Source organism: Monopterus albus, unplaced genomic scaffold, assembly GCF_001952655.1.
Source record: "Monopterus albus unplaced genomic scaffold, M_albus_1.0 scaffold62.1, whole genome shotgun sequence".
Taxonomy (NCBI): domain Eukaryota; kingdom Metazoa; phylum Chordata; class Actinopteri; order Synbranchiformes; family Synbranchidae; genus Monopterus; species Monopterus albus.
This window is the reverse complement of record NW_018127942.1, coordinates 2,662,320-2,689,107: the sequence shown is the minus strand read 5'-3', so window position 1 is coordinate 2,689,107 and position 26,788 is coordinate 2,662,320. Positions and strand designations below refer to the sequence as shown.

At 40.4% G+C, this 26,788-nt stretch overlaps 1 protein-coding gene across 1 annotated transcript; it reads left to right on the top strand.

The window, feature by feature from the left end:
- The first annotated feature begins 23,477 nt into the window (after positions 1-23,477).
- Positions 23,478-24,944, top strand: irak1bp1 (interleukin-1 receptor-associated kinase 1 binding protein 1). Its single transcript, XM_020603723.1, has 4 exons — positions 23,478-23,808; positions 24,226-24,307; positions 24,414-24,544; positions 24,673-24,944. The coding sequence occupies exons 1-4, from the start codon at positions 23,534-23,536 to the stop codon at positions 24,929-24,931; spliced, it is 747 nt and encodes a 248-aa protein (XP_020459379.1). The 5' UTR covers positions 23,478-23,533; the 3' UTR covers positions 24,932-24,944.
- The last annotated feature ends 1,844 nt before the right edge of the window (positions 24,945-26,788 follow it).

Sequence of the window (26,788 nt, the reverse complement as noted above, 5' to 3'; positions counted from 1 at the left end):
AAATTAAACTGCCTCTTGTATTTCTTGTGAAGTTTTTATACATTATTTTCTGGTACCTGAAAATCCCATCTTTGTGCAATTTTCCACCCACAGACCATCTACAGTAACCTTTTCCTTGTTGAAATCAGTGAACCTGCAGATAACTATGGAAACTGAATCCAAATACAGCACCACATTATTTGACAGCTACTACACAGGTTTTCAGTTTAGCTAATAATCTTGAGCCAAAAACCAAGAAGTTACCAGATATGACAGAGCACGTTGAAGTTAAACGTGCTACCCTGAAAATTTTAATTACTCACCAACACAGCTGACATTACAACAACGACATGACACTAACTTGAAGTTAACTCAGAGAACTCACAGGCTAGCTTCAACACTGACCTAGCGTATCTGGAGGAGCTCTCAAGTTCCTTATGATGTTGGACATGATCAGCAACAAAGTGGCTTTTGTCTTCTTCCCACATTCTTTACAAGAGGCAAATTTTCTTGTATTCCCAGGAATTTTACAATCTCCATATCCAAAGTCTACAACATCTGGTGCAGACTGAGTGCAACTCAAAAAATGAATCAACAATTTGAGTCCCAGTGCAAATCTCAATCCTTCACTCCAAGTAAAAACATGAAAATGACCATAGCCGAAGTTAGATTTTTGCTACAAATGTATGTTCTAATGTTTATTTTTCTAAAATTATTCTAGTGTATATGATCTTTTTCAACTATAGCGGTGTAGAAACTAGAGGTGCCCAGTACATGTACAATAAAACTGAACTGACTTTAATGAATTACCATGGCCACTGACTGAACCCTCACTGGTGACTGAGAGCACCGGTGTCATCTTTGCCGTGATATACAGCACAGTTCATTACTTCCTCTTTAAAACCCTTTCAAAAGGCGATGACCAAAACAGTTAATATACACTATAGTCAATATACACTCTGTATATGTGATAATATCCTCCTTGGATACCACTTTATCTGCTTTGGCTTTGTTTAAGCATTTTCTGTTGAGTTTTACCTTTTGAGGGCTCATACATACATGGAGGGTGTCATAAGTTGTACAAATGATAAATCTCTGCAAATGTGTGAGTTGGCATTTTGGACTACCTGAATTAAACTAATCTGAGCTGCCAAAATATGATGTCCATTAAGTTTGGATAGCCCCCACCCCTTATGGCCCCTTAAAGAACATTTATTAATTGCACAATAAATTAAGCAAGACTACAATTAACAACATATGCAGAAATCGTTGAATAATTGATCATGACCATCATCATTATCATCTGGTGGTTGGGAGTCATGAAACCCTCCCTTATTTAAAGGCAAGAAGAAAACCTTTATCTAAGTTGTGTCATTAAACACCTACAGAAGGCTAAGCTCACCTTTTATTACTTTAAAATGTGTGGGGTTGGCATGATCATGATGATAAAAAGCTACTAATTAACAGACTAGATCATGCTATCTACACTTGTATCAACCATTTCAGCTGAGAAAACATTTAAATACTGACCTACTCCAACACATACTCACAGTGAGGACTTGTGGTGTGTCACTGCTGACTGATTCATGTTCAGAAAGCTGAAGTGATCATACTGTATGTCTGACATTCATCCTTTCAGTTCTGCTGAAATATCATGCCACTCACAGATTTTCAGGACTTAACAGGTTGTATTTAATGACATTCAGTTGATGTAAAGACGTTGTTTCTCTGCTCAGGACCTAAATGAGACTTTGGCTGAGACCAACCAGCCAAAAAGAGCCTGTGACTTATTTTAGCTGCCAAGTCAAAGCTTAAGTAACCAATGTCACTGACAGCATTTAATAAGTCTATTTCCAGCTGTTTTACTCACACCCCATTGCAAACCATTTATGGTGTTAGTCAAGGAAAATAGTTATAGGTTGACATTACATCCAACCATTTAGACCTTTGGAAGAAAAGAGCTTGAATATCTAATACTTCAATATACAATATATTGCAAAAGCATACAAACGCTAACATTTTGTGTCATGCACTTTTTTCTCCACACAAGTTGCCATCACAACTATGGCTGAAAATGTTCTCATGTAACCCTTACTGAAAGACAAGGCAAGCAAAGGAGATAATTACAACAAAAAGGAAACTATTGTATGAATGACAAAGATTATTATTCATATTAGGAAAGAGAGATTATACGCTGTATCTCATCTGGCTCAGGGACCCCTCAGATTCTCAGCAGAGGAGCTGGAAAAAGTTGCCAGGGAGAGGGACCTCTGGACCACCTTGCTAAATCTGTTGCCACTACGACCAAATTTCAGATAAGTGAAAGAAAATGGATAGATTTTTTCTTTTTTATTATATATATACAGAGTATATTAGATCCAAAAGGCCAAGACCCCACAGACTATGGGAGGCATGTGTGGTTTTTGCTTCTTCTTCCCTCATCTGTGTGCAAGAAAGTGTGTGTGTCAGCATGTGTTTGTGTGAGTGAATATATGAGTGGTTGTGCCATCTGATTCTCAGAGATTCTTACAGTGATGACGTCATGACTAATCATCACCGACTTGCTATTGCTGGCCAATCACAACTCACCCACTGTCACCACCATTATCATAATGACTGTAACCTTCTGTAACCTGTACTGTTCTGGACCTCACATTCACTGAGCTGCTGCAGCTTTGGTGAAACCAGGTTTGAGGATCCAAAGGCAAAAATGAAGTCCAGAAGAATGCTGCAGCTTTAGGGGTGCAGACAAGAAAAAGTAACTAAGCAAACTGCTGCATCTGGTGCTGAAATATGTTCCAACTGCACCTATGGGAGTAAGTGTTTTTAAATCCTGATGCCAGTCAGTTGAAAAACAGCAGAGCCATATTTTCAAGAAGCAGAGCTATTTAGTAGCTAGATAACTGAACATTATCATTAAATACCTTTGAAAGCAACGTCATGGATTGGGTAGTGTACTGAGCCTGTCCTATCAAACTGACCACAACAGGCAGGCTGCATCCCTCAAGCGTCTTAATACATGACAGTAAACCAGTAAGTCGCTGCTGATCAGCTCTTGGCTTAAATGCACAAGTTGTATTTTGATGGATTATGAAAAACAATGAAAAAATTATTCTCAGTAGTATGGCATAGAAATGTGCATATATTTATGAGATGATGGTAAGAAAACAGGTTAAGGGCTCATGCGTGATCATTACATTTTAACAAGCACATCCACCAGGTGTTTGTCAGTGTGTTTGTATCTCGGTGAAGCCTCTTCAGTTTCTCCTGATTTTTACCTGATCAAACTGATCAAAAGTGGCACACACGTTTCTCTTGTTCCCTCTTACACACACACACAAACCACAAGCCCTCACAGACTATAGCCCTCGCTATACTGTTAGTGCCTGTCCTTAAGCATGAAATCACACAAAGGCAACTGGACAGAGAGCGGGGAAATGATACAGTCAGCTAGGAGCCAAAAGGGGTCATGATCATGATCAGCTTCCCAGTGGCATTTTTCTACAAACATACATTAACAATTTCTGATATGACATTCTGCAACCTTTGCCATATAGAAAGGTTTCACAAGGAACACAGCCCATTGAAAAACACTGTTGCTTACTAGAGGGGCACTTTTTGCTACTTCCTGGTACAAGCTCAAAATTATTTGTAATTTCAAAATGACAACATTGTTTTAAATATTAGGAGACTAGAAAACTCCTGGCAACCACAGCAAATATAAGGCCTTTAAACTACAAATTGTACATACTTTATTCAGCTGTACAGAATAAACAAAGTAGAAAAAACATCAAGCAAAGCAGTTTATTATCAGACTCTAGTTTAAAGAAATAGTTTAACAAAATATGCTTATTTATGTTTTGTGGGATGATAAGATCTGGAGTCAGCTTAGCCTAGTCTAGAATAAAAACGAAGTGGATGAAACAGCTAGCATTGTCAAAGTGTAATAACTATCTCTAGATCTCACTAATTAGCACATTGTAACTTTCTTGTTTAACCAGTACAGAAAAAGACAAAGCCTCAGTTTGTTGCCTTAGGTAGAGCTCCATGCTAGAACTGACAAATAGCGGGACAGTGGTGTTGACAGAAAACTGTACCAAACCCTGTACTCGCTTACCGTATCTGAAAACAATAAATAACTGAAAAAACTGCCAAGAAGCTACTGTTTGCTAAGAAGTAGCTCCATCACATAAATACATCTAACACTATAAATTGTAATTGTTGCATTTCTATTTAGTATGCTTATGCTTTATCCAGAGCCAATTTCTTCCATCCTCCAGTCTTATTTTTTAGCTTGTGTCTTAACCCAAAAAATAAAGGTTGTATCAATTCTTTCCTCCAATTCTCAGCATGTTTGGCAAAATGTTGAATGATTCCTTTAGCTTTCCTGAGTGACAAAACAATTGCCTGTGTTCAAGGCGGGGTTGCAAGCAGAGTTTGTTTTCTTCTTGGAAAACAAAGTCCACAAAATAAACAGATTTGACTATTAGGTGATGCTCATGCCCTCTTAAAAGCCACAATATATTGAGTCTGTTAAGTGTTTCCTGGAACATGCTGAAATGTACCGACTGTCAAAATAGCATTTGGTTTATTTTCTCTCCTCATGGTTACCCTGTATACATGAACATAAAACATGAAATGCAACTCATTGGTGGGTCAGCGCCAGTGTACTGTGTGTGTGCCATTACCCTGTTGGGTTTCAAATTTATCTTGTTTTTTTTTTTTACACATCTCTTCAAAAAGGTTTCATGTTGCTCAAGGGTGAAATTTAATGTTCATGTAGCCTTGGGGTTTGGGTTTTTCTAAAGTAAATGTGAAGGAAATATCCCAAATATTTTAACAGCCTTTCTTCAAAGGAAGTTGCCTCTGTTGAATTTAATTAACAGAGATAATTTAAATAATTATTGCATTGTATTGTATTAACCTACACCTGTTGTTGGCTCCTGCTGTACCTCCGAACCAGTGCAGCAACTGTGTTTCAGCTTATGTTGAGTAGCTACTGATGCTCTTGTACCCGCTCAAATCGTTATGAAAACACATAATCTGGTTTCTTACTTGCATTATATACAATTCAGGCCAAAACTGAGAAAGCTGTGGGGTTTACAGGATTTTTTATAACCTCATAGCCTTCACTGACATCACAGTGCAGTCACTTTTATTGCAGAGATCACAGGTTTACTATCATGTTGTATTTTGAATGTCCAACCTGGTTATTTGTAATTGCACATAATATCAAATAACCAACATTTCAGCTAAAAATAACATGTTTTGAAAGGTAATTTAACATTTCTGTGATATTGCACAGCATTTTACCCAGTTTTGTTGTATACTATATAGTTTCACTCCTTTCATAATAGACTTATTTACAGTAGTATACAAAAATAAGGCCAAGCCTGCAGCTGCTTCATCTGTTCAACATGAGAAAGAGCTCCCTCCTGAGGCCAGTGTCAGTCTCAATACTGCAAAGCACTTCCCTCTGAGACAGGGAGGAAGTAAGAAGTGATCCAAATGTGGAAGGGCAAGTAGAGTGACAGCACTTTTACATGTGTGGCATCTTCATTGGTCCATTGCGGCAAATAACAAGCAGCCATGTATGTTTGTGTGATGTCTTCATGTTGGTCCCTGTGGGCTGTAGATTCTAACAGGATCACAATTACTGTTCCTCAGAGAGAAAACATCAGAGAAGGATCTGAGAGCTTTCTCTCTCCCATACATACACATCAGTGCCCCACACACACATACACACATCTGCTTTGTTCCTTTGGTCCAGCAGCTGCAATTCCCATCAGAACTTTTACATCATAAAGCCCCGTCATCATTATTGCTGCCTCCCTTTGGTTTTCTCCTTGTTTATCTGTCTTGCTCACCGCTGCTTCATCTATAGGTCACAAATTATTCTCCTACAATATTTATAATACAGAACAACGTTGTGTGTACTTTTATTTTTATTTTTTTATTGCATGAATAATAACACATTTACAGGACAAAGGACATAACATAGAAGATGACAGAGACATTAACAAAAGAGACAAAGGGATTATTAACTTTAGTTTGTGTGTGTGAAAATGTGTGGGTGTATCTGATTCTATACAGAGTGATATTCAGTCCATATTAAAGTAGAATAATATAAATAAAAATAAAATTAAACCAAAGGATCAACAAAGGACTAGGAGTGTATTGGTGATGCCCCCTGAACCACCAGACCAGGTGAGGCCAACACTTGGGGAGCTCTGTCCATCATTTTACTATTTATTTGTCATGATTCACAGTACGGGGTCAGCCCCTGACCTTGACAGGAGGATCTGACCCAATGTGTTGTGTGTACTTTGATTTTTAAAACCAGAATTGTGCGTCAGGGCCCCATCCAAGAGCTAACATAGTAAAAGTTTTATTCTTCAATGCTCAAAGGTCACTAAAACGCCTATCATCTATGCAGCAGTATCAATGTGTATATATTGTGGAAATGTACACATTCTGACACACACAGAGTCAAAAGAGTGCCAAAGCCACATTAGGAGTGTGGAAGTGACAGCAGTGATGACTAAAGCAGAAGTCACATCAGTTAGTGACACAGGGACACACACACAAAAGAAGCCACCTCAGAAGCAACATCTTGGCAGCTCGTTACATTCTCTCGGACACTGGGCTTTAACACAGTACCACCTAGACAGCAGTGCAGCCCCCCACACTGCGACATCATCTACCCAGCAAGTGATCCTCATGTACGTCTTCCAAGCCAACAAACCAAACAAGCAATGTGAAAAAAAAAGACAGGAGCAAACTGTGGCCCTGTGTTCTTTCAGACATGTGACTAAAAGTGCACCGTATCACAAAAAACAGCGGTGATGCATTTAATGTGCATGTCGACAGCTTTTGATTAAGCTTTTGGTTTAGATTACAAATCAAATAGTTAGTATAATTGGTTAAATGCATCTGCAATGGTTTTACTTTATCCCATGTTCACAAAACATTTTATAAATACATGATAGTTTAAAGTTTGTAAAGGCCCACAACAGGTCCTCTTGTCCCTTTTGCTAACCATCAAAGTTTTTACTGCCTGCAGCTAAAATAAGATTAATCTATCGGCATCTGAAGGTCTTGTGTACAACATGGTGATGCTCATAACGTGGCACTGTCCTGAGTGAAAGGTCACAGGTCACAGGTCAGGGTTAGGACCATGCTGCTGACTGCTCCTTCAGCTGATCATCAATCAGCTTCAATCGACGGTTCAAGTAACTGCAGCAATCAGCATTGTCAGTGGTTGGTTGAAGGGCAAAAAGGAGTACCGATTGAGTGTGTGTGTGTCTGCACATTCCAAATCCTGAAGTGGCATGAGGGTCAGAGGTGAGCCATATGCAGACCCTCATCAGCTGTCCTGAGGAAGGTGGTCTCACACACACACACACACACACACACACACACACACACACAAATGAGTAGACACACATTTCCTTGGCCACGTAAACTATTTAAGTGACATGGGTGAGTGCGATGGTAACAGAAAGAATCCACATGTTGAGAATAGTCAACACGGTGTTCAGGATTCACTAGAGTTGGACTTTCAGATGTTTCTACCTCACCATCACTGCACAGCAGACTATGTTCAATGTACAATGTAGTAGTACTCAAAAAAAAGAAAAGTTAAATTTTTGCAACCTAACTTTGACTCCTTCCATTTTTATCAAGCGTGCAGTTGCTCATTGCATTTTACTCACTGATACTGTATATTTTCCAAGCTCCACAGAAGCAGCTTCACTAATAGGAATTACAAATCAGTGTAAATAAACAGTTGATAAAGAAGAATTCTTATGTAATCATTTTACCATGATGGCTATAAGATATGCTTTAAAAATCCTTTGTTATTCCCACAGTCACTGTTTTACATGTTCAACATATACATATACTCATACGGGGAAAACAGTTTACATGGTATATTTTTAAATTGTGCCTCATATGACTATGGTCCCTTTAGTTATTATAGCTATTATAAATGTTTTATATATGATACTGTACTTGTCATAGTATTTCATATATACAGTATGTGTATATAAATTACTGTATATACAAAACATATGTGGGATGCAAAATTACAACATGCAAGTTAAAAGTATTGGAAATGAACTAGCATACAAAACATACTGTAATATTTGTGTTCAGCTAATTAAATAATGTGGACTTACTGTGTTTTCCTTTGGATATAGCATTTGGCATTTCTTTCATCATTTTGCCTTAAATGCGCAAAAGTAGGTGTCATTCTCACATGTTAGGCTTCATTCAGTTGATCTCCACCCATTTTGTTTAAGTTCAAAATAAATATTTTTAGCACACCCAAAGTATGAAGTTTAAGTTTAAAGCTTGGGAAGGACCTGGCCACTACCTGACTTAATTGTGTGCTTTCAGTAAAAATTGGATTTCCATGTAAAAGCCCTGAAGCAAAATACCCCCATGTCTCTTTTTTTACTCTCTGCTCTGTCTTTCAATTGACCTTTGCTCACCTTTCCTTTTTCATCTTCTGTTTGGCTGAATACACACACACACACACACACACCTAAGTCTTTTTCATACATACACACAGCAACTTGTAGGCTCGCGGCTCCCCTCCGCTCTGCTTTAAAGCGATTCCTATCCAAACAGGAAAGTGGCCTCTGCCCCGGCAGCAGTTGAGGGCCCAGCAGTGGAGATTTCATTAGTCACAGCTAACAGGCTAATTATCTGCTTCAGCGCACCTGTAAAACTTTACTGTGCATCAGTGCCACACAGTCACAGACGCTGCATTAAGGTGCATATGGGTGGTTTTGTGGACATACAGTGGGCACATGTGAACTGGTGGGTATGTAACAAACCTGTCTGTTTTTGTGTTAATATGTGAACTGTGTACTAGTCAGGCTTCTGTCGGCATGTGAGCATTTAATGTTAGTAATACGATCATGATTTTCAAAGGTACAGGAAACTCAAGGTGCAGTGAATTTATAACCAAACAGGTGTTAACTGTGTTCATGATCTTCCTACAAACTCCTAGAAATGTCGCATTGTCCCATCCCCAGTGTCTAGTAATAGCCAACACTGACAAATGTTGTAGAGTTTTAAAATGTCTGATTACTGTATATTCATCAATATTTTTTCAAACTATTTTAACACGAACCCTTTAGAGTTGATTTTTTTAAACCCTTGTGACGGAGTGGGACATTTTTCCTACTGTCTTACTGTCTTATTTGCTGTTCCCTCAACTTCCATAATGCATTAAAGGGTTAAACACATTACCAGGCAAGCTACTAATGGTAAGAATACATTCTTATGGTATGATTAACTCCTTTGACACTTTTTGGATTGGAGAAGAGGAAGCAGAGGCCAAGGAAAAGTGAAGAATGCAATGATCAAAATCCCCCTGCTTGAGGGTTTAAAATAATCTAAAATAGAAATATGAAGGAGAACAGGGGCTACTGATCTGTATAAGAGTCTTTGAGATTGAGGGAATTTCTCACCATTTTACTGTAGGCGCCAAAACCCTGCATCCTGCCCCATGACATACACACACACACAGACTCACAGACTCATACACTCAGACACCGGTACTCCCTGCCTGGAAGCCTCTTTGTAGCCATGTTGTGATTGTATCAGATGTGAAGCGACAGAGGTTAGGAGTATGGAGATGTTGGTGGGGGGATGTGTGAATTTGTAATGTGCTTATGCTGGAACCACAAAGACAGGAGATAGGGGCTCCAAAGAAATGTTACACTCCCACACATTCACTCAGACACACACACACACACACGTACTCACACGCTGTAGGGAGTGGAACTCTAGCTCGCTGAACTCCTTTCATCCTACTGATGGTGGAAGTGAGTGCAGGGCTTCCTGGAGTCACAGTGAGATTCAGCACTTTCTATATCCTCTGCAAAACTACCTGCCTGCTGCCAGTGTGTGTTTATGTGTGTGTGTCTTAATGTGGTTCAAAGGCTTGGAGTGCACAGTGCTGAGGTGCTATCAGCGTGTGATCTCTGAGGCAGTATGTATAACACATCACAGTTTGAATTATTGCAATAGCCCATAGTACCTTTATTATGGTGGCTCTGCAGAAGTGAGGGTGGAGAACAGGCAGGAGCGTTTAAATATGCGCTGCATATTTTAGGCCTAGATTTGATTTGTTCTCAATATAGTTATTCTGCTTTCAGACAAGGCTGCTACTGCAGGGCTTTTCAAGACCACATCTTTGAGCCTCCATGTGAGGTGGTGGACGAGGTCTTAGAAGGTCACCAGAAGCTAAAAAATGAGCACCAAATGGTGTCACGTGCCTTAACGCCAGGTTAGAGGTCAAAGTGGAACCACCTTTGTACCTACAGCACATTGCACAGGCACATAGCAGCCATGTCAGTTTGTCACACTCATCTTTTTAGAGCTAAATACAGGTGAAATATTAGGTAATTAGATCATTTGATGTAAAAAATAGTTAATAAGAACAAGTAAAAGTTTCATGTTTAATTACAGTTAAGTTTCAGCAGTGAAGTTTTTTATTTTATTTTATTTTGTTTATGTCTCAGGGCTTTCTTTTGTCCCCAAAACCCATTCCATTTAACAGCAGACTTGTTGACTGTGGTGATTTTATGTGTGTAGCACCTCATAACACAGTCAAAGCCACATATACTATATGTACTTAACATATGGGTGTGCATCTAAAGCCGGGGGCATTCAGAACAGCTACAAACACATTTAATTACTGACACATTTTAAGATCTGAGAGATCATAAACTGACCCTTAGCAAAGTGTCATTATGAATGTTAGTGAATATTTTAAATTACTTTTGATTATATCAATCAAAAAAATGCTGAAGCCCCAGATTCACTACACCTCTCTATCCTGGTTATCACTGTACTGCCACCAGGTCGAGGAGTAGTGCGTACTATGGTCAGATGGGATGTTGACTAGCGCACACGCATACCAAGATCGGAGGATTTCCTGCTGCTCATTGTGGTCATGGCAGTGTGAGGGTACCTCCTGACATAGTGTATAAGCTGGACAGCTCACCAGGGAAGGGGAGAGTGCTTACACACTTGACCACCACCACATACACACCATACACACCCATCACTGCTGGCTCAGTCCCCTCCTGTCCCCCTCTGCTTTACCATATAATATATCAAAGCATCTCTGGCTGTCTATGGAGCTCAGAAAATCAGCCCTCACTTCCTCAGCTGGCAAACTCTCTTTATCTCGCTCTCTCATGCTCTCTCCCTCAGTTACACACACACCATGCATGGTGATGAAGGATGGTACCTCTCTTCTCTCCGGTCTCCAGCTGATGTGACCACACTGTTCCTCACAAAACACCTGGAATAACACCATAAACACATATACAAATGCTGGCACGCACACACTCAGAGTGAGAGAGAGAGAGAGAGAGAGAGAGATGAAGTGGCCAGAGTCACTGCACTGCTGTTGCTGCAAAAGTCACACATTTGAACTGTTGAGCGAGATGTAACTGTGGAACTGTATCATTATGCTGACAAATTAAAAAGCTGCACTCTAGTGTGTATGTTTGCGCCTTTCTCTATGACATTTCAGTCAGTCACCAAATAAACTCCCGTCACACCATAGCCGTGTATATGTTCAGCCACCATGCCACATCAGCAAAATAACTGCCACAGAAGATTAACTCGTACTGTAATTGTTTTGACAAGCTTACATTACTTGACCTCAGTTTCACTTTCCTTAACATGGCGGCTCTCTCTTCCAAATGGTAGAAACAATGCTTCAGAGGGCAATACTTAGCTGGAGGACACAGTGGAACAAATGGCCTGACTGAAGAGCACAAAAGAGAAAGCAGGCAGGCAAGAGACATAAAGAAATAAACAGTGTGTGTGTGTGAGTGTTTTAGGTTGTGTAGAATCGTGACTTGGGAATGATGTAGAAAAAAGCCCATCTGTATTTAAATTTGTGCTATCTATGATGATACAGTCCATCTCTGTTCACTTCCTGGTCAGGGGGAGGAGGAAGAGGAGCTGGAGGAATAAAAAGATAAGCAAAATACAGTAGAGCCATTCATAGAGCATGTTCCTTAGGGAATGTGGCGTTTTGTACAGAGGGGAACAGTGTGTGTGTGTTTGAATAAGACGGGGAGCGAAAAGCACTTCAAAATCTACCAAAAATCACAGGATAGATACAAAAATCAAATATATGCAAAAGCGGAAGCTTTTTTTAAATCTATATTTAGATAAATATACAGTGCACCATGCGTGTGGTCTCGTCCTCTCATCCTGTTTAGGATGGAGAGCGACTCCTGTTTCCCTTGGCTCTGAACTTTCTGTTATGACTACATTACAGCCCCCCCTATCACCACCCCCAGCTCCATGTGTCTCTCATACCAAACCCTCTCCACAGGCCCAACACCGGAGCCCATATGAACAAGGTTAGACCCTAGGCTTTCAGCAGTCACTTCTTCAGCTTTAAATCAATCATGTTATGGTTTTTGACAGCACGTGACAAATATAATGATGGTTTGCTATTGTTTTACCTGTCAGGCAGATCAGGAAACTACTCAGACTGATGTGAATGAAATACAAAAAATGTTTTTAAATAAAAAAAAAAAACTACAATCATTAAGTTTTAAAAATGCTGGTAGGTATATTTTATAACTGAACAAAGTAAAAAAAAAAAGCTGTTTTCCTCATTCCAAGTGTTTCTGTGAGCCTAAGCTAATCGACTGTAACTCCATGCACAGACATGAGTGGCATCAGTCACTTTATCTAACATCTAAAAGAAAGGAAATAAGTGTATTTCATAAAATATTGGAACTTTCTTACAGAAAAAAAGGTTTTAGAACAATAACATCTTTGTGACACTAGTAGATATACTGCACAATGAGTCAGAGAGCGAGGAAACCTGGAGTGAATTTTTTCATGTTTACCCAAAATATACAGAGCCCAGTTCCTTCCATCCCATCTGAGAACTGACAAATTCACCAACCGCTTGTCAAATTAAACCCCTATTAGCAGCATAAACACACAGCTTTATAAGTTCACACAAACAATTTATTACAAGCGCTAATATGCCGGCACCTCACACATGGTCAGCCCTTCCTGCTCAGTGCTCTTCAGATTTCACCTGTCCTCCTTCCACAGGAGACGCCTGCTTGGCAGTGGAGGGTGAGAGACTGAGACGAACAGAGACTAAATGGAACACTTAATAAGCACTCATTCAGAATAAACCAGTCACCAGATGATTTGCAGGTAGACAGTGTTTGAATGAATGTGACAAGATGCGTTTATGGATAAAGGAGAGTTCAGAAAAACCCAGGAGACAGCACAAGATGTCCACGTGGTAAAAAAGGCAGCCAAGACCCTAAATCGGAACACATTGTCGGTTCCAGTAAAGGTAACACATCATAAATCAATAGAAACAATGCTCTCTCAGCTACATGCTATAGTTTACCTCAGTTACACCAACATGAAATGATTCATACATGACAAAGAGGATAATCGAAAGCATATCAGGAATATTTATTCTGCACACTCCCCTATTATTAAACTCATACATGCAAAGAGGGCCGTGCCTGTGGAAATAAAGGGAACTGCTTCGCTCTCAGCATTTGAATTTGTTTGTAAAAGGTTTATAGCCGTTTGCTGAAACATGCTGAAGCCCAACAATTTCTGAATGTTGACCTGCTTCTGGATTCCAGGCAAATGGCATTATTTATCATTTCTTTTATAGTTTGGAAAATTTCCATGTTAATCACTGTAAAAAGAAAGTTGATCAAGAAGCTATTTTCATTGTTTATTTGTGTGTTTCACAGAGATGCAGTCTATGGCTCCCAAATGTTTGCCCTGAAAATAATCTAAACAGAAAGCCTAAAGTTCTGCCTTCTTCTTTCCTGCTGCTTCTCTTCTTCCTCCTCTCTGGAATTCTACTCTCTCTATTCTAATAAATCTGAAGGGGCCTTTTCCACTTTTACAGGAAGAGCAACTCATTAAATGGTTGATTTCAGATGGCAGTGTGAGAATGTTCTGAGTTAACTTCATTGATCTGTAAGCGGGTCTGAAGGCTAGAGAGAAATGGTCGTCCCCTCTGGCACATGGGCAATAGATTTAGACCTCCGCCTTTTAAAAAGACGTCTCTAAACCCAGATGGCCATTGGCCAGCTCTCTCCTGTGCTGCCCTGACAGAGACACTGTAGCCATGTCTCCTGCATATATACTCACATAAACACAGCAAAAATGCATTTTATTAACTTACCTGCTTGAATACACCTCTCTCCTCTGAGGACTGTAGTGGTGCAAAATAGCCTGTTAGTTCACTTCAGATTCCTCAGTGCTTCAGCTCTAGTTGTCTGTGGGTTGTGTGGTCATACAGAACAAATTCAAATAAATAAATGATTCAAATTTTAAATAACTGTTTGAAGGTGCTAGTATACTGTATATTCAGAAAGCTGGACATGTTGCTGAGTCCAGGGTGGTGTTAATAAACACTACAGGCCGAATTGTAGCCCATAGCACAAATTAATGATGTGACCTAGCTCATGATTTGATGAATGGTTTGATTCTTCTATGCCATGTTTTTGAAATATGGCAGTGCCATTTCAAACATGAACTAAGAATGACAGCTCAGGAGAATATGAAAGGCCTGAAAGATGTCACTGTTCAGCTTCATTAAGGAGTCTTTGGTGTTTTCCAGTCCTGCAAATCATAATCATTCTCTCTTCACTGTATCAACTGAGAAGAGCTTGATCTGCCTCCTACTTATGACATCATTCACTGAGTATGAGCCATTTCTCATAAAGCTCTACAATCCCCAGGGGTTACTGCTCATGAGGTCAGGGAACAGGCAGGGTGATTAGAAGCAAGATCACTTTTTCAGTTGCAAGTTCATTTTTATTTCTAAGCAACAAACAGGGCCCTGTGAGAATCAACCAGTGCATTATTCATTCTGGAACTGTTTTATGCTCTATTATCCATTCAGTCCTCTTCTCTGTTTTCTATTAATCTGTTTGAACCAAACAATCAATCTTTATTGTCCCCAAAAGAAGGGAAATTTTGTTTGCAACCAGAAGAATACAGACAATCAATAAAAATAAAATCATTCACTGTGTCCTATCGGTTAAAAGGTTCACTATCCAGCCAATTAAATTTAAATCAAGATCAAAACGAGGCATGAACGTTTCTCCTGAAAGGTATGGCTGGATGATGTTAAAAGCCAATGAAAAATCAATAAATAAAAGCATAGCATGCCTCCCAGGAGCCTCGAGATGCTTGAATGGGAAGTTTAGTAAAGTGAGAGAAGCATGTCGACTCCTACCAGCTCTATATGCAAACTGTAATAGATCGAACTCTGATTCTATTTGCTGCAATATTTCAGTCTTAAATATTTTCTTCAAAACAGTTTAGACACTGTTTAAACAGTCTTCCCTTTCTCTCTCTGCATTTGTCTCTCTCTCCCCCTCAGGGCTGCAAGCTACAAGGCTGCAAGGTCCCACTCTTCCCACAACTGCTCTCAGTCACCCCTCAACTGCTTGGCTGTCAATCACTTCAAAATCAGACCCACACTGAGCAGACTGGGCCTGCTGGCATATACACACACAAAGCAGGGTTTGAAGGTGCAGTGGAGAGATGAAGGACATCCTGTCAACACCTGCTGGGCCTCGCTGGAGAATCTGTGGTGATTACACCGGCGCAAACAGACACACTGCAGGGCAAGAGTTGTGAAGATACCACTTCAATTTTCATTGTATTTACTCAGCCTCCCTCTATGTTGCCTCCGACCAAGCCGTCCCAGGGTGTCAGTATGAGCTGCTCTGCCTTGTAAATGACGAAGCCAGTGGGCAGCTGAGAACCAGGTCGGAAAAACATATATAGAGACATTACACAGAGACACATGTACAACAAGTAGAAGGAAGACTAAGGTCACACTGCTTGTCATACACAGATGTACAGACATATACACCTAAAGTCGGCTTTCTTCTATAAACTACGCAATCTCACAAAACGACAGATTCAAGATTCAGTTTATTGTAATTTCTTTATGGACTTCCATACGTTGAAAAAATGCACAACAGTAACAATGAAAGATACTGTTTAAAAGCCCTCCAAATAAAAATATTTCTTAAAAACAGTACCACAGGTACATAAGAAACAAATAGCAGCACAGTATATGAAAGTGCTTAAAAAGAGTGCTTGTTAAGCTTGGATGCTTCGATACCTCCTTCACAATGGCAAGAGGGAAAACAGCCTGTCCAGTAAAGAGGGGTGAGGGGCAGCAGTGATTTTACAGGCTGCCCTCACTATCCTGTTCAGTTGGTAACATTCGGAATCCTGCAGTTGCCATACAAGGAGATGAGGCCAAAAGACAGAATACTTTTTGTGGTGCTACTGAAGAAAGTAATGAGGTGTTAAGTGGGGGAACCAGCCTTTTTGAGTCTCTAGAGGGGATGTAGTTGCTGTGGTGCCCTCTTAACGATGGCCAAGATGTTGACAGTGGAAGTCAGATTGTCTGATAGGTGCACCCACAGGAGCTTGATGTTACTGACCTTTTCCACAACAACACCGGTGGAGGCTCATAATCAAGGCCCAGCTCTTGGTGTTGAATGGTAAATGAATGGTCTTATACTTATATAGTGCCTTTCTGTGCCAATGAAGCACACTCAGAAAGCTTTACACTATTTTCCATCCGCCCATTTGCACACACAAGTGTTCACACACCCACACACTGATGGCAGGGCCACCAGGAATAACTTCGGGTTCAGCGTCTTGCCCAAGGACACTTCGACACATGGACTGAAGAAGCTGGGATCTGAGCCACCAACCCTCTGGTTAGGAGATGACCTGCTCCACCTCCTGAGCCACAGCTGCCCCAACCTAGCAGTACAGTCACGTGTCAGTAGGGTGAACATCAGGGGGTTCAGGAACCTGTAAACTTGTGCTCACAGAAATTGTTTTAGATGTGTAACTGCAGACATTGCCTGTGTGTTCTTCCTTTCCAGATGTGATATGGTGAGGTGGAGAGTGGTGGAAATTGCATCCTCTGTGGATCCTTTGGTTCTATATGCAAACTGTAAGGGATCAAGGTGTGCAGGGAGGTGGGCCTTAATGCGCTTCATGACTCAGTTCTTCAGGTCACTACTTATGAAAGCCTCTCAATTAATGTCATGTGTTTCTGTCCAAAACCACATTCACACACACACTCAGATGTAATGTATGCAGACACAGTGTATGCATGCAAATACACACATTCGTGAGTCCAATAATGCTGGGCCCAAACCACGGCCCAGAATGCTCTTTCAAGGCACCATCATTACATCAATAAGTCTTCACATTAATCTCAGCACAACAGCGCACACAGGCTATTACCAGACCAGTCCTGCACCACAGAGGTTCGCTCTGAAGCAGACATGGGCAAAATACAAGCCAGATATACTGTTGATACTTTAAAAACACTCAAGCCGTGCTCAGTCTTGCGAGGGATGCGTCCAGTTTTGAGGCTGGTTCAATGGCAGAGGATAAATTACATACATATACTTCAAGTAGTTCAAATGCAGGAAACCATACCGAGATATATTTGACTACATGCGCTCTGAAAAGCACCCAAAAAGGCTTCTTTAAAAGGTTTTTCTCTTTTAATTTAATACAGAAACCCCAAATTATTTTTGAGAAGCTGGTTTCAATAGTGACTAACAAGAATCTTTCACCAGTCTTTTCAATCTGTCCAACATACAATCATGCTGTTTTAATAGAGCTCTCAAGAGTAGTCCAAAAAATATAGTATAACTTATTACTCCATTGCTTATTATTAAAATCTGCCTTTGGTCTGTAGTTAAGAGCCCCTCTGAGTAAAAGGCTAACCCAAGGGCCAAACTCAGCGTCAATCACATTCAAAACACAAAAAGCTAAATTATTACACAGTCCAATGAACATTGAGCTGCGGTAGAGAGATACAAAAAGTGAAAGGGATAAAGAGAAAGTAAGAAAGAAGAAAATGCAGTGGAAGCGAGAGGAGCTGTGTTTAGTCCTTGTCTGTCTGGACAGGAAATGGGGTTCTTTAACCTTTGACCCAGGTCCACTCTGCATCTGTGAGTGTGTATGTGTGTTTATCTTCTTGCACAGGCCTTAGAACAGGTTCTTTCAGACACTGGTTTGATGGACAGATGTTCCTTATTGTCATAGCCGCCCATGCAGGTGCGTATGTATGGCGTTTCCTGTCCTAAGGTGCAGGAGGGGGGTGGAGTGTTTATTATCCACAGTGCCAACAGGCACCGCAGGCTCCTGCCGCTCCCAAGAGGTAAGAGGAATGAAAGAGGAAGGAAACGAGGGAGTGAATGGAGGAAGGAAGGATGACTGGATAATGGGAGAGAGAGAGAGAAAGTGGTAAGTTGTAAAACTTTTAAGGACAATCCAGTTTTATCACCCTGGATCTGTGCTTGGATGAAAAAAACCTGGGAAATATGTTTTTCACTCACCTCTCATTCGCTGCCATAATAAAAGAACAAAAGGAAATTGCCGCAGAAACCTCAGTGGTTCCAGGAATGGCAGCCTCAGCTCAGACCAGCTCAAATACTGTTCCACTGTATTCTTTTATTCTACTTTTCATCATTTGTACCACAAATGTGAGGCGGGAGAGGGAAAGGGGGGGTGCTGCATGGAGGGGCCAAGGGTCGCTGCTGGAGATTCACCCCTGAAGGCAAATCTGCTGCAAACAAGGTAATAATAAACGTTTGATGTTCTGAGCTGCTAAACCTCAACCATTGATTCCACTAGCTTCAGCTCCTCTACTGAAACACACACTTACACCTACAAACATAAACCAAACACTGCTGTGAACTTGATTAAAACTGTCTTGTCTAGGTTTAAAAAAGTTAAAAAGTATTCATGAAAAAGAAAAATATAAACACACAGACTGATATTGATAAAATGTAAACTCAAATTTACAGAAGATGACTTTATGGAGAAGCTTAGTTTTTTGTTAGTTTTTTAATCATTTACACATTTCAGTAAAAATGTATTTGTATTTTAAGCTCTACCAATAAAACTGCTCTCAAGAAAGGAAACTTTTCAGATGGTCAGAAAAGCAGCCTGAACTACTGCTTGTAGGAGATAAGATGTGAAAAGCAATAAAAAGAGTGAACAAACAGGGACATGGTGCTGAAAGGGTTGTTAAGTCAATGATAGATCTCAAAAAGTCATGGTTCCTGCAGTTACAACAGACTTTCTGGGGAATATCGCTGTGGCCTCCATGTGTTGTATGCATTTTTTGTCTGCGTGTCCGAGTGTGTGGTGTATATGCAGTGTACTCATTAGCGAAAAGCCTCAGTGCAGACTAGATCCAGTTTCAGTAGTAAATGCTGCCTTTGAACTTTTAATTGGTCCCTGAAACCAACCAGTCCTTAAACACAGATTTGTAGGAAAAGACAAAATGGAGAGCACTGAAAACTAGATCATTTAGATTTTATATCAACAACCCCGCCAACTGTAATACCAGAATGTCAATACAGATTCCATTAATACTAATGTAGCACAACAAACACACAATTGTTGACCTGCTGACAGCCTCTATCTCTGTTTCTCTAATGCTCACATACATCACCATCATTAGGGGGAATGCACATCTAGAGTCTTTATGAAGTCTTTACAACAGGTTTGGCATTGCCCCAAGTGTTTCTGTGAGCACATATTGGTCTAACATGGAGACCTCTCATTGGTGAAGCATAAATGAGGTCCTAAACCAAACTGAACGCAATCCTTTAACTAATGCTTCATAACACCTTAGTTATAAACCAGCTATTTGAATCTACATACACAAAAACAATGTTGAAACCAATCATTGAAAATTCTTTGGCAGCCACATTACACATGTTGCATCTACATTACCAGTCATTGAAACTCACAGCAAATGTGTTGACTTGTCGAAGCAGAAAACTCACTGGTTTTAATAATAACATGAACATTGGCTCTGTATCACTGAACTGTCCGGGCAAGTCGTGCCAGTGAGCCAGCATCCACAATACTGGTGCACAGAAACATTTAGTGTAATTAATTACACCTGTGCTTTTCCTGCTGCGACATGTCAAAATATCCACTGACACAAAGGTCTATTCAGCATTGGGAGTGGAGAGGGGTTGCGGACAGGACTGTTTATTTGGCTACGAGCTGTTTACAGAGATGGACGCAGCAGAGCTGAGTGACAGCATGAGAAAATACCTCCGGTAATATACTGGCATGCAGGGACCTCAGCAGTGAACTGGCCTCACTGCTCGTCTCTCAGGAGCGGGACTGCGTAGCTGCTCAGAGAGAGGGTCGTATTTCTGGTTCCAATTCCACTTATTCATAAAGCAAAATTTTATCTTATTCAACAACATCTAAACTTTGCTTTTATTTGAAGTCATTTTCTCATCTTTTCCTGGGTGTCACTATGTAATTAGCTGAGGGAATTACCATTTAGACAGGTAACAAATAACTTAGGGATTTTTAGTAATTGGTTTTAAAAAAAACACACCCTCCCAGTGTGGCATGATGATTCTCTTTACTGGTCTAGCAGAGGCATTAGAATTGTAGTGACTGCTCACTGATATAATTTTATTTTTCAGTGTTTTCCAGAGAAAGTTAACTAAATAGTGAGCATGCTGGCATTTTCCAGTCCACTATATTCATATACTGGAATCTGTCTAACAACTGCTGTGTTCAACTAACTGCCAGGGTCATAATGATCACTGAAGACTCAGAGGTCATGTCCTCAAAAGGTTTTTTACATTCTGCAAGTAAAAACACTGACATAGTGGGTATTTTATTAGCAGACTCCAGTGTTTTAGACTCTTTATGTCAGAATCTGATCACCTAACTAAGGACCAAAAAGTTCCAGTTCGCGTTTGAGTTAGGTTCTTAGTACCTCCTGCTGATGAAACAACGATCACCACCTTAACCTACTGTTAAACAGAGCTGAACATTGTCGGTTTTTATAACTGATAAAAGTGGTCATCAGAGACATAAACAATGAAAATTTCCATTCACCGCTTTTCTTAATTCCATCAGAATCTGCTTTTAACGGGAAATAAAAAATGAAACTTTACCTTTTTTTTCTTTCACAGTAAAGTTCTTGACTGTTGACAGCTGTGGACACACAAAGTGGACGCCTCTACCCAAAATGCAAAGTGGGAGAATTACAGTCAAAATATTCAATTTACAGCAGCGGGTACAGGAAGGAGCCTGGAGATTTCTTGGACAATATGAAAATAAAACTGCAGTACAACTGCACAGGCCTTGATTGTGGTCTATGGAGAGACATGGAGGGCCTCCAACATAGCCAACTTTATTATTTCATCTGAGAGAGCAAAAGAGATGGAGAGACACATCAACACATTCAGAGACAGTATTACAGTCAAATCTTTTCCATTAAGTGACCACAGTCTCCATCTAAGGACCCCCAGACCCATTTCACTCATCCAGGGACACAGCTAAGGGCAAATCCTCCTCAGCCGCTCACCCAGCTTTTTATTTACACAACCAACCCTTTTTTTGGCTTCCATAAATCTTTAAACATATTCTCATGGCAGGCATCACAGTAACTAATATTAGACATTGGGGGAATGAAGACTTAATTCTGTTAAGAGTAAAATAGATTCTTGTTTATATAAGTGGTTGGTAACCTTTCAGTGATCACTGATTGAAAAAATAATTTCCAACAACACCACAGCACCCACCTATGCTGCTCTAAGCATTTATAATCGTTGTGGGTGAGCCATGTTTCTGGAAAGAGAAGTGGGGGGGAGCTGAGAAGAGATATATTGAAGTGATTAGAGCAACAGATCACTGGGAGATGGGTGAAAACGGCTAAATGGGCCGTAGGCCACCAAAGGAAAGTGCTCTGACTTCAATGAAGATTTAACTGTAAAGGTCTCCTCCTCTTCCTCATTCTCAATTCTCCTCCTTACTGTAGGGTGTTACATCTTGCTGGCCTGAGTCAAGCATCGGATGTAAAGCTTCACAGAGCAAACCAAGGAACCAGCGAAACCAGAGACAATAACAACAAATATGATTCTGTATTTTTAGCTTGTGATTATAAAGCGGGTTTCACAGTTTAGTACTCCAGGGAAACCAAACAAACTTCCCTGTTTAAAGAAACCAGTGTCCAAAATTGAATCAAATCTCTGCTGTTTCCAAATGTCACTGAAAAATGAAAGAAGAGGCCACACAATAGGTCTATAGAACATGAAGAGACAGCTTACAAACTACCATGAGAGATTTGAATGAGAAACACTGAGTACAGTGTCCTCTGTTATTTCTATTGCCCATCACTACACAAAGAAACAACTTGATAATGATACAGTAAATCTAAAGTACTTTGATGCAGTATGTTTGTTTTGTATCGTGATTATTTCTTTCATTTGAATATTACTAACCATGAATTACTGCTTTAAATCATGTAAATAAAGGTGATAAATTAGCTGCTGTAACTTTATTTGCCTTTTTATGCAATAATATCACTCTTTGATACAGTGTAAAAGAAATACACAGATTATTACTTGTATTAATATTATCCTCTCCTCTTTTGATCATTAGAATTATTTTCAAAAATGGTGGAGAGCTATATCCTCAATAATGAAAAAGTATCACTGAAAGGAACTGAAAACTCTGTACTGGATATAAAGGCCTGAAGTTAACCCACCACATCTGCTGCCATAGTTTTACTGCTATTACTGTTGTACTTTGCTGCCACCTGCTGACCAAACAAACACAGACTGACTCAAATGACACTTGAACTACAGTATATGATGCACCAACTTTTTGTTACATCATATACTGCTAGCTACTTACCCGATTATGTTTTGCATGAAGAGCAGATGTTTTATCAATGCTGGTGCCACTTTGTTTCTTTGTAAAATGGCAGTAAATATGAGGGAGTGTTTCATGCATGTGTAATAATAGTTCATCAAGTAATTAGGATAACAAATTACAGGTGTGATAAAGGACTAACTTTTGATATCTGCAGTGTCCAAGGCACCCTTTACATGTGCAGGTTTGATGTGCCCCTCGTGCATTAGTAGCACTTTGTTTTCTTAACCAGGAAAAAAATTGAAAACCCTGTTTAAAACACTCACCATTGTTCTGAAGGTACTGTATCTCTTGAAATTCCAAAGACTTCAAAAACTAGATGACAAAATATTCAGTCCACTGAGAGAAAGATTAGCTAATTACCCATTCGGATCTAAATCCTGATGGCAGCCCATTCACTAAATGACTGGGAAACGGAGTAGCACCTTGGGCAACAGATTTACTTTTTGGTTTTTAAACATCACCAGTAAACTAATAAACTTGTCCATAAACCAGTGTTTACTGTAATCTGAATATACACTAATAAACATAAGGGGCACAAAATATTAATGCTGGCTAATAATAGTTCTGCAATCCGGGATGTTTTAAGGCATTATACTAAATACATCTTTAATATGCCCTTTAATTTCTTGTTGCCTAATCCTGTTTGTAATCCTTTCTAGTTCCGTGGTGCATATAGACTACAAGTCCCGACTTGCATTTCGTCTATTTCCATAGCAGCGGGAAGTTGGTTTGGTCTGTCTCCATTATGCACAGCCCGAATCGAGTATTATCCGCGATACTATCGGCTACTGGTCATGGGTTCGCCGGTAATGAAAGACAGCAGGAACTGGAAACACGCACAGTTAATCGCCAGAGTCCCAGTAACCGGGTGAGGGAGGTCCAGGTGACGGGAACAGCAGAGGTTTGCTGCCCAGCGGACCGAGTGTCTGTCCGGGTCAGTGTGAATAACAGCAAGGAGTCAGTGAACGAGGTCACCACCAGCGTTTCACGGCGACTCGAATACATTGTACAGTCTCTCAGGTGAAAACAAAAGTTGTGACTGGAAAAGTAGCATTAGCCTGCAGTTAGCTGCTCCACATAGCATCGTTGGCACAGAGGGAACAGTAATACAAGGAGTTGTACTGTGTGTGGCTCTTTATCCGGTGAACAAGCAGTGGGATAGTGTTTGAAGAAGTACTTGTAACTTCTGTTCAAGCTGAAGTAGCAATCCTACCACACAGCAAAACTGTTCAACCATATAAATGCAAATTATTTGGTATTCTCGTGGATGAAAGAGATAGAACCAGTAGTAGTACTGAAACAGTAATAATTGAAGCTATCTGGAGGTCAACAGGGTCTGCAGACTGTCAGTGTTTAGAGGGGGGGGGGCTTATTTCACCTTGTTCTAGATTGCATTGAATGTCTGATAATTATTTTCCCATCATCCATTCTGCTTAGACAACATGGCATCAAAGATGAAGACACTTCAGTGAGGAGGTTTCTCCACCGACAGGCAGACCTATATCACATGGATGCAGAGGTTCAGTACATGCTAACAATCTAAATGTGCCATGATGCTATTAACCTTTCACTGACCCTACAGAATAGGTTGTACTGTAAATGACAATGCAACAATATTTCCATAGGTCGTGGTCACTTTTTCAGATTTTGAGACGATGGAGCGGGTATGTAGTGTCCTGTTGGAAAAGCTCGACAAGAGCGTTTGTGTGGGATCACCACAGTTTTACCACAGTGCAGGATGCCTGAGTCAGCTGAGGTAAGATTAAACAAAGCGCCGCTCATACCAGCACTGTGAAGTCATAGCTGGACAGGCCTCAGCAAACATGTACTGAATGTGTTACATTAGCTTAGTGCAGCGCTTGTAACTAGTGTTTTGTGTTTTAGGAGGCGAGCATGTGTATCAGCAGTTGAAAATGCTCAGCAGAAGGCCAGTGAAGTCAGTCAGCTCCTGGGACAAAGTCTGGGACACCCCCTACTAGTCAGAGAGGAGGAAGCAAGAGAGTGGAGGAATAATGATGAGGAGGAGGATGGAGGGCAGGGTGCGACACCCTTTTCTCACATTGTCCGTACACCCACAGTCACTGCGTCCTCACGGGTGTCTGTCTCCTTCAGCCTCAGAGACAGAAACAGGAAAAAACTCTAGAGCCTTTTGTCATTGACTCATAAAAACCAAAAGAGCTGATTGTCACAGTTTAAAAAACTTTATTGCATAGCTGGAATGCCTGAACAAAAGTTTAGTTTTCAAAGGCTTTTTGGGGGGCTTCAGTTATGTCAGTCAAGAATAACTGGGTTTTCAAAGCAATTTTGTCACGTCAAGGTTCATATTCCAACCATTCAAATCTTTTTAAAAGGCAAACACATTTAAATTAATCTTTTTGGTTGTTTTAGACATATTAAATTAAATTAAAATACTGTATGTTTGTACATTTTGAAGAATTAAAGGCTGCACCAGTCATAGTCCAAAGTCTTCATTAGATAGATAATTTCAACCATTCTTTCCTAAGTCCCAGGATCAGTGGTCTCCAAAACCCCAAAGGACATCCTCATATTGAGATTAGCGTGGAAGAGTTTGATGATTATCCTTGATTTTCACAGAGCCTGGCACTTAGGCTACCAGGTCAGTAATTGTTTCTGAAGATGATGATGGCATTACAACCTGTGATGGACAGATTCCAGTAGATTTCCCAGGCAAAAAGAACCTGAGTCCGAGAACATCACAGAAGGAAGAAACTGAGTTGTCTGGTAAACAGTTCTCTCAGACTGAGCGCTCACTCGTCCTCGATCTCATCTTCAGGGAAGAGCTCTCTGAGCCAGGGCTTCATGATGAACCGCTGCCCGTCAAAATGTGTGAAGTAATTCTCCAAGGTGGGAATTTCTGGCTAAAAACATCCATCAGTGAGCCCACAACATACCGATTGTGTGTGTGTGTGTGTGTGTGTGTGTGTACATGCTGTGATTTTCCAGAACTTACCCTCGTCCCAGTGATGCGCGCCAATTGCGTCTGAGGCAAGTATGCGACTAACAGAGAGGAGGGTCCTGGCCCGCTGAACAGAACCTTGTAATGAGGCGTCTTCTCTGCTGTGGTGCCCTGAATGCACGATCACAGAATTCAGAAAACTGGCTAATTCTAAGCTAACAAACACCTACTGAAAGTATAAAATATATACGTTATGGTAACACTCAGTATATGACACACAGTGTGAGTGGAGGGAAGAAAAGTCACCTCAAAGCTGGAATACATCCTGTCAATCCACTCTGGAGGGGCTTGCAGTTCGGGGTCCCAGCTCACTACCACACCAACCATTTGGCCTTTCCTCTCCATCACCACCTCTCCGACCCGCAGGAACACGTACGGGGGCCGAGGGCTGCGCACTGTCTTGGAGGCTGCAAAGATGATGAGAAACCAGACAATCCTGTGAGAGTTTTTAAACACACTGAAGTCACAGATGTCAGAACTATTCACCTGAACTTGGAACCAAAAAAATAAAAACACTAAGTGGATACCTTTTTGGTAAAAGCTCGTCTTTGGCTGCTTGCTTAGTTACAGTGCAGTCAAAGTGCATTTTGGTTTATTCTAAGAACGTGGTTGTGTATGCAGTGGGCTGCTTTAAGATAAAGGAGGATTCAGATGATTCCATTTTGAGTCTTTCTGAATATGAATATCTTTCTGACTGAAGCGCTCTAAAGATACATACATATACAGACACAAACCTCCAAAGAACCCCTGGTCATTGTCATAAAGCATGGTCTCTATGGGAGGGGACTCCTGTGCCATTTGCTCTTCTTGTCCCAAACCAACCAGAGACCTTTGGAAAGCAAATATGTATTTACTCTGTTCAATTTGGAATATGATACATTAGAGATTCCGTAAATGAATCCAGTGCCCTGGATTATCAAAACATAGGCCTGTTTAAATCTCAATCGTTTAGTCTTTATACAAGCTGCAAACATCCAGGCTCCACACTCACTTGACTTTGGACATCTGCATGTCTGCCCAGTC

Bases quoted from the DNA above. Each gene is read 5' to 3' on its own strand.
- irak1bp1 (XM_020603723.1), top strand. From the start codon at position 23,534: ATGCACAGCCCGAATCGAGTATTATCCGCGATACTATCGGCTACTGGT. The intron at 24,308-24,413 runs GTTCAGTACATG...ATATTTCCATAG, and splicing joins TATATCACATGGATGCAGAG to GTCGTGGTCACTTTTTCAGA. The intron at 24,545-24,672 runs GTAAGATTAAAC...TTTGTGTTTTAG, and splicing joins GGATGCCTGAGTCAGCTGAG to GAGGCGAGCATGTGTATCAG.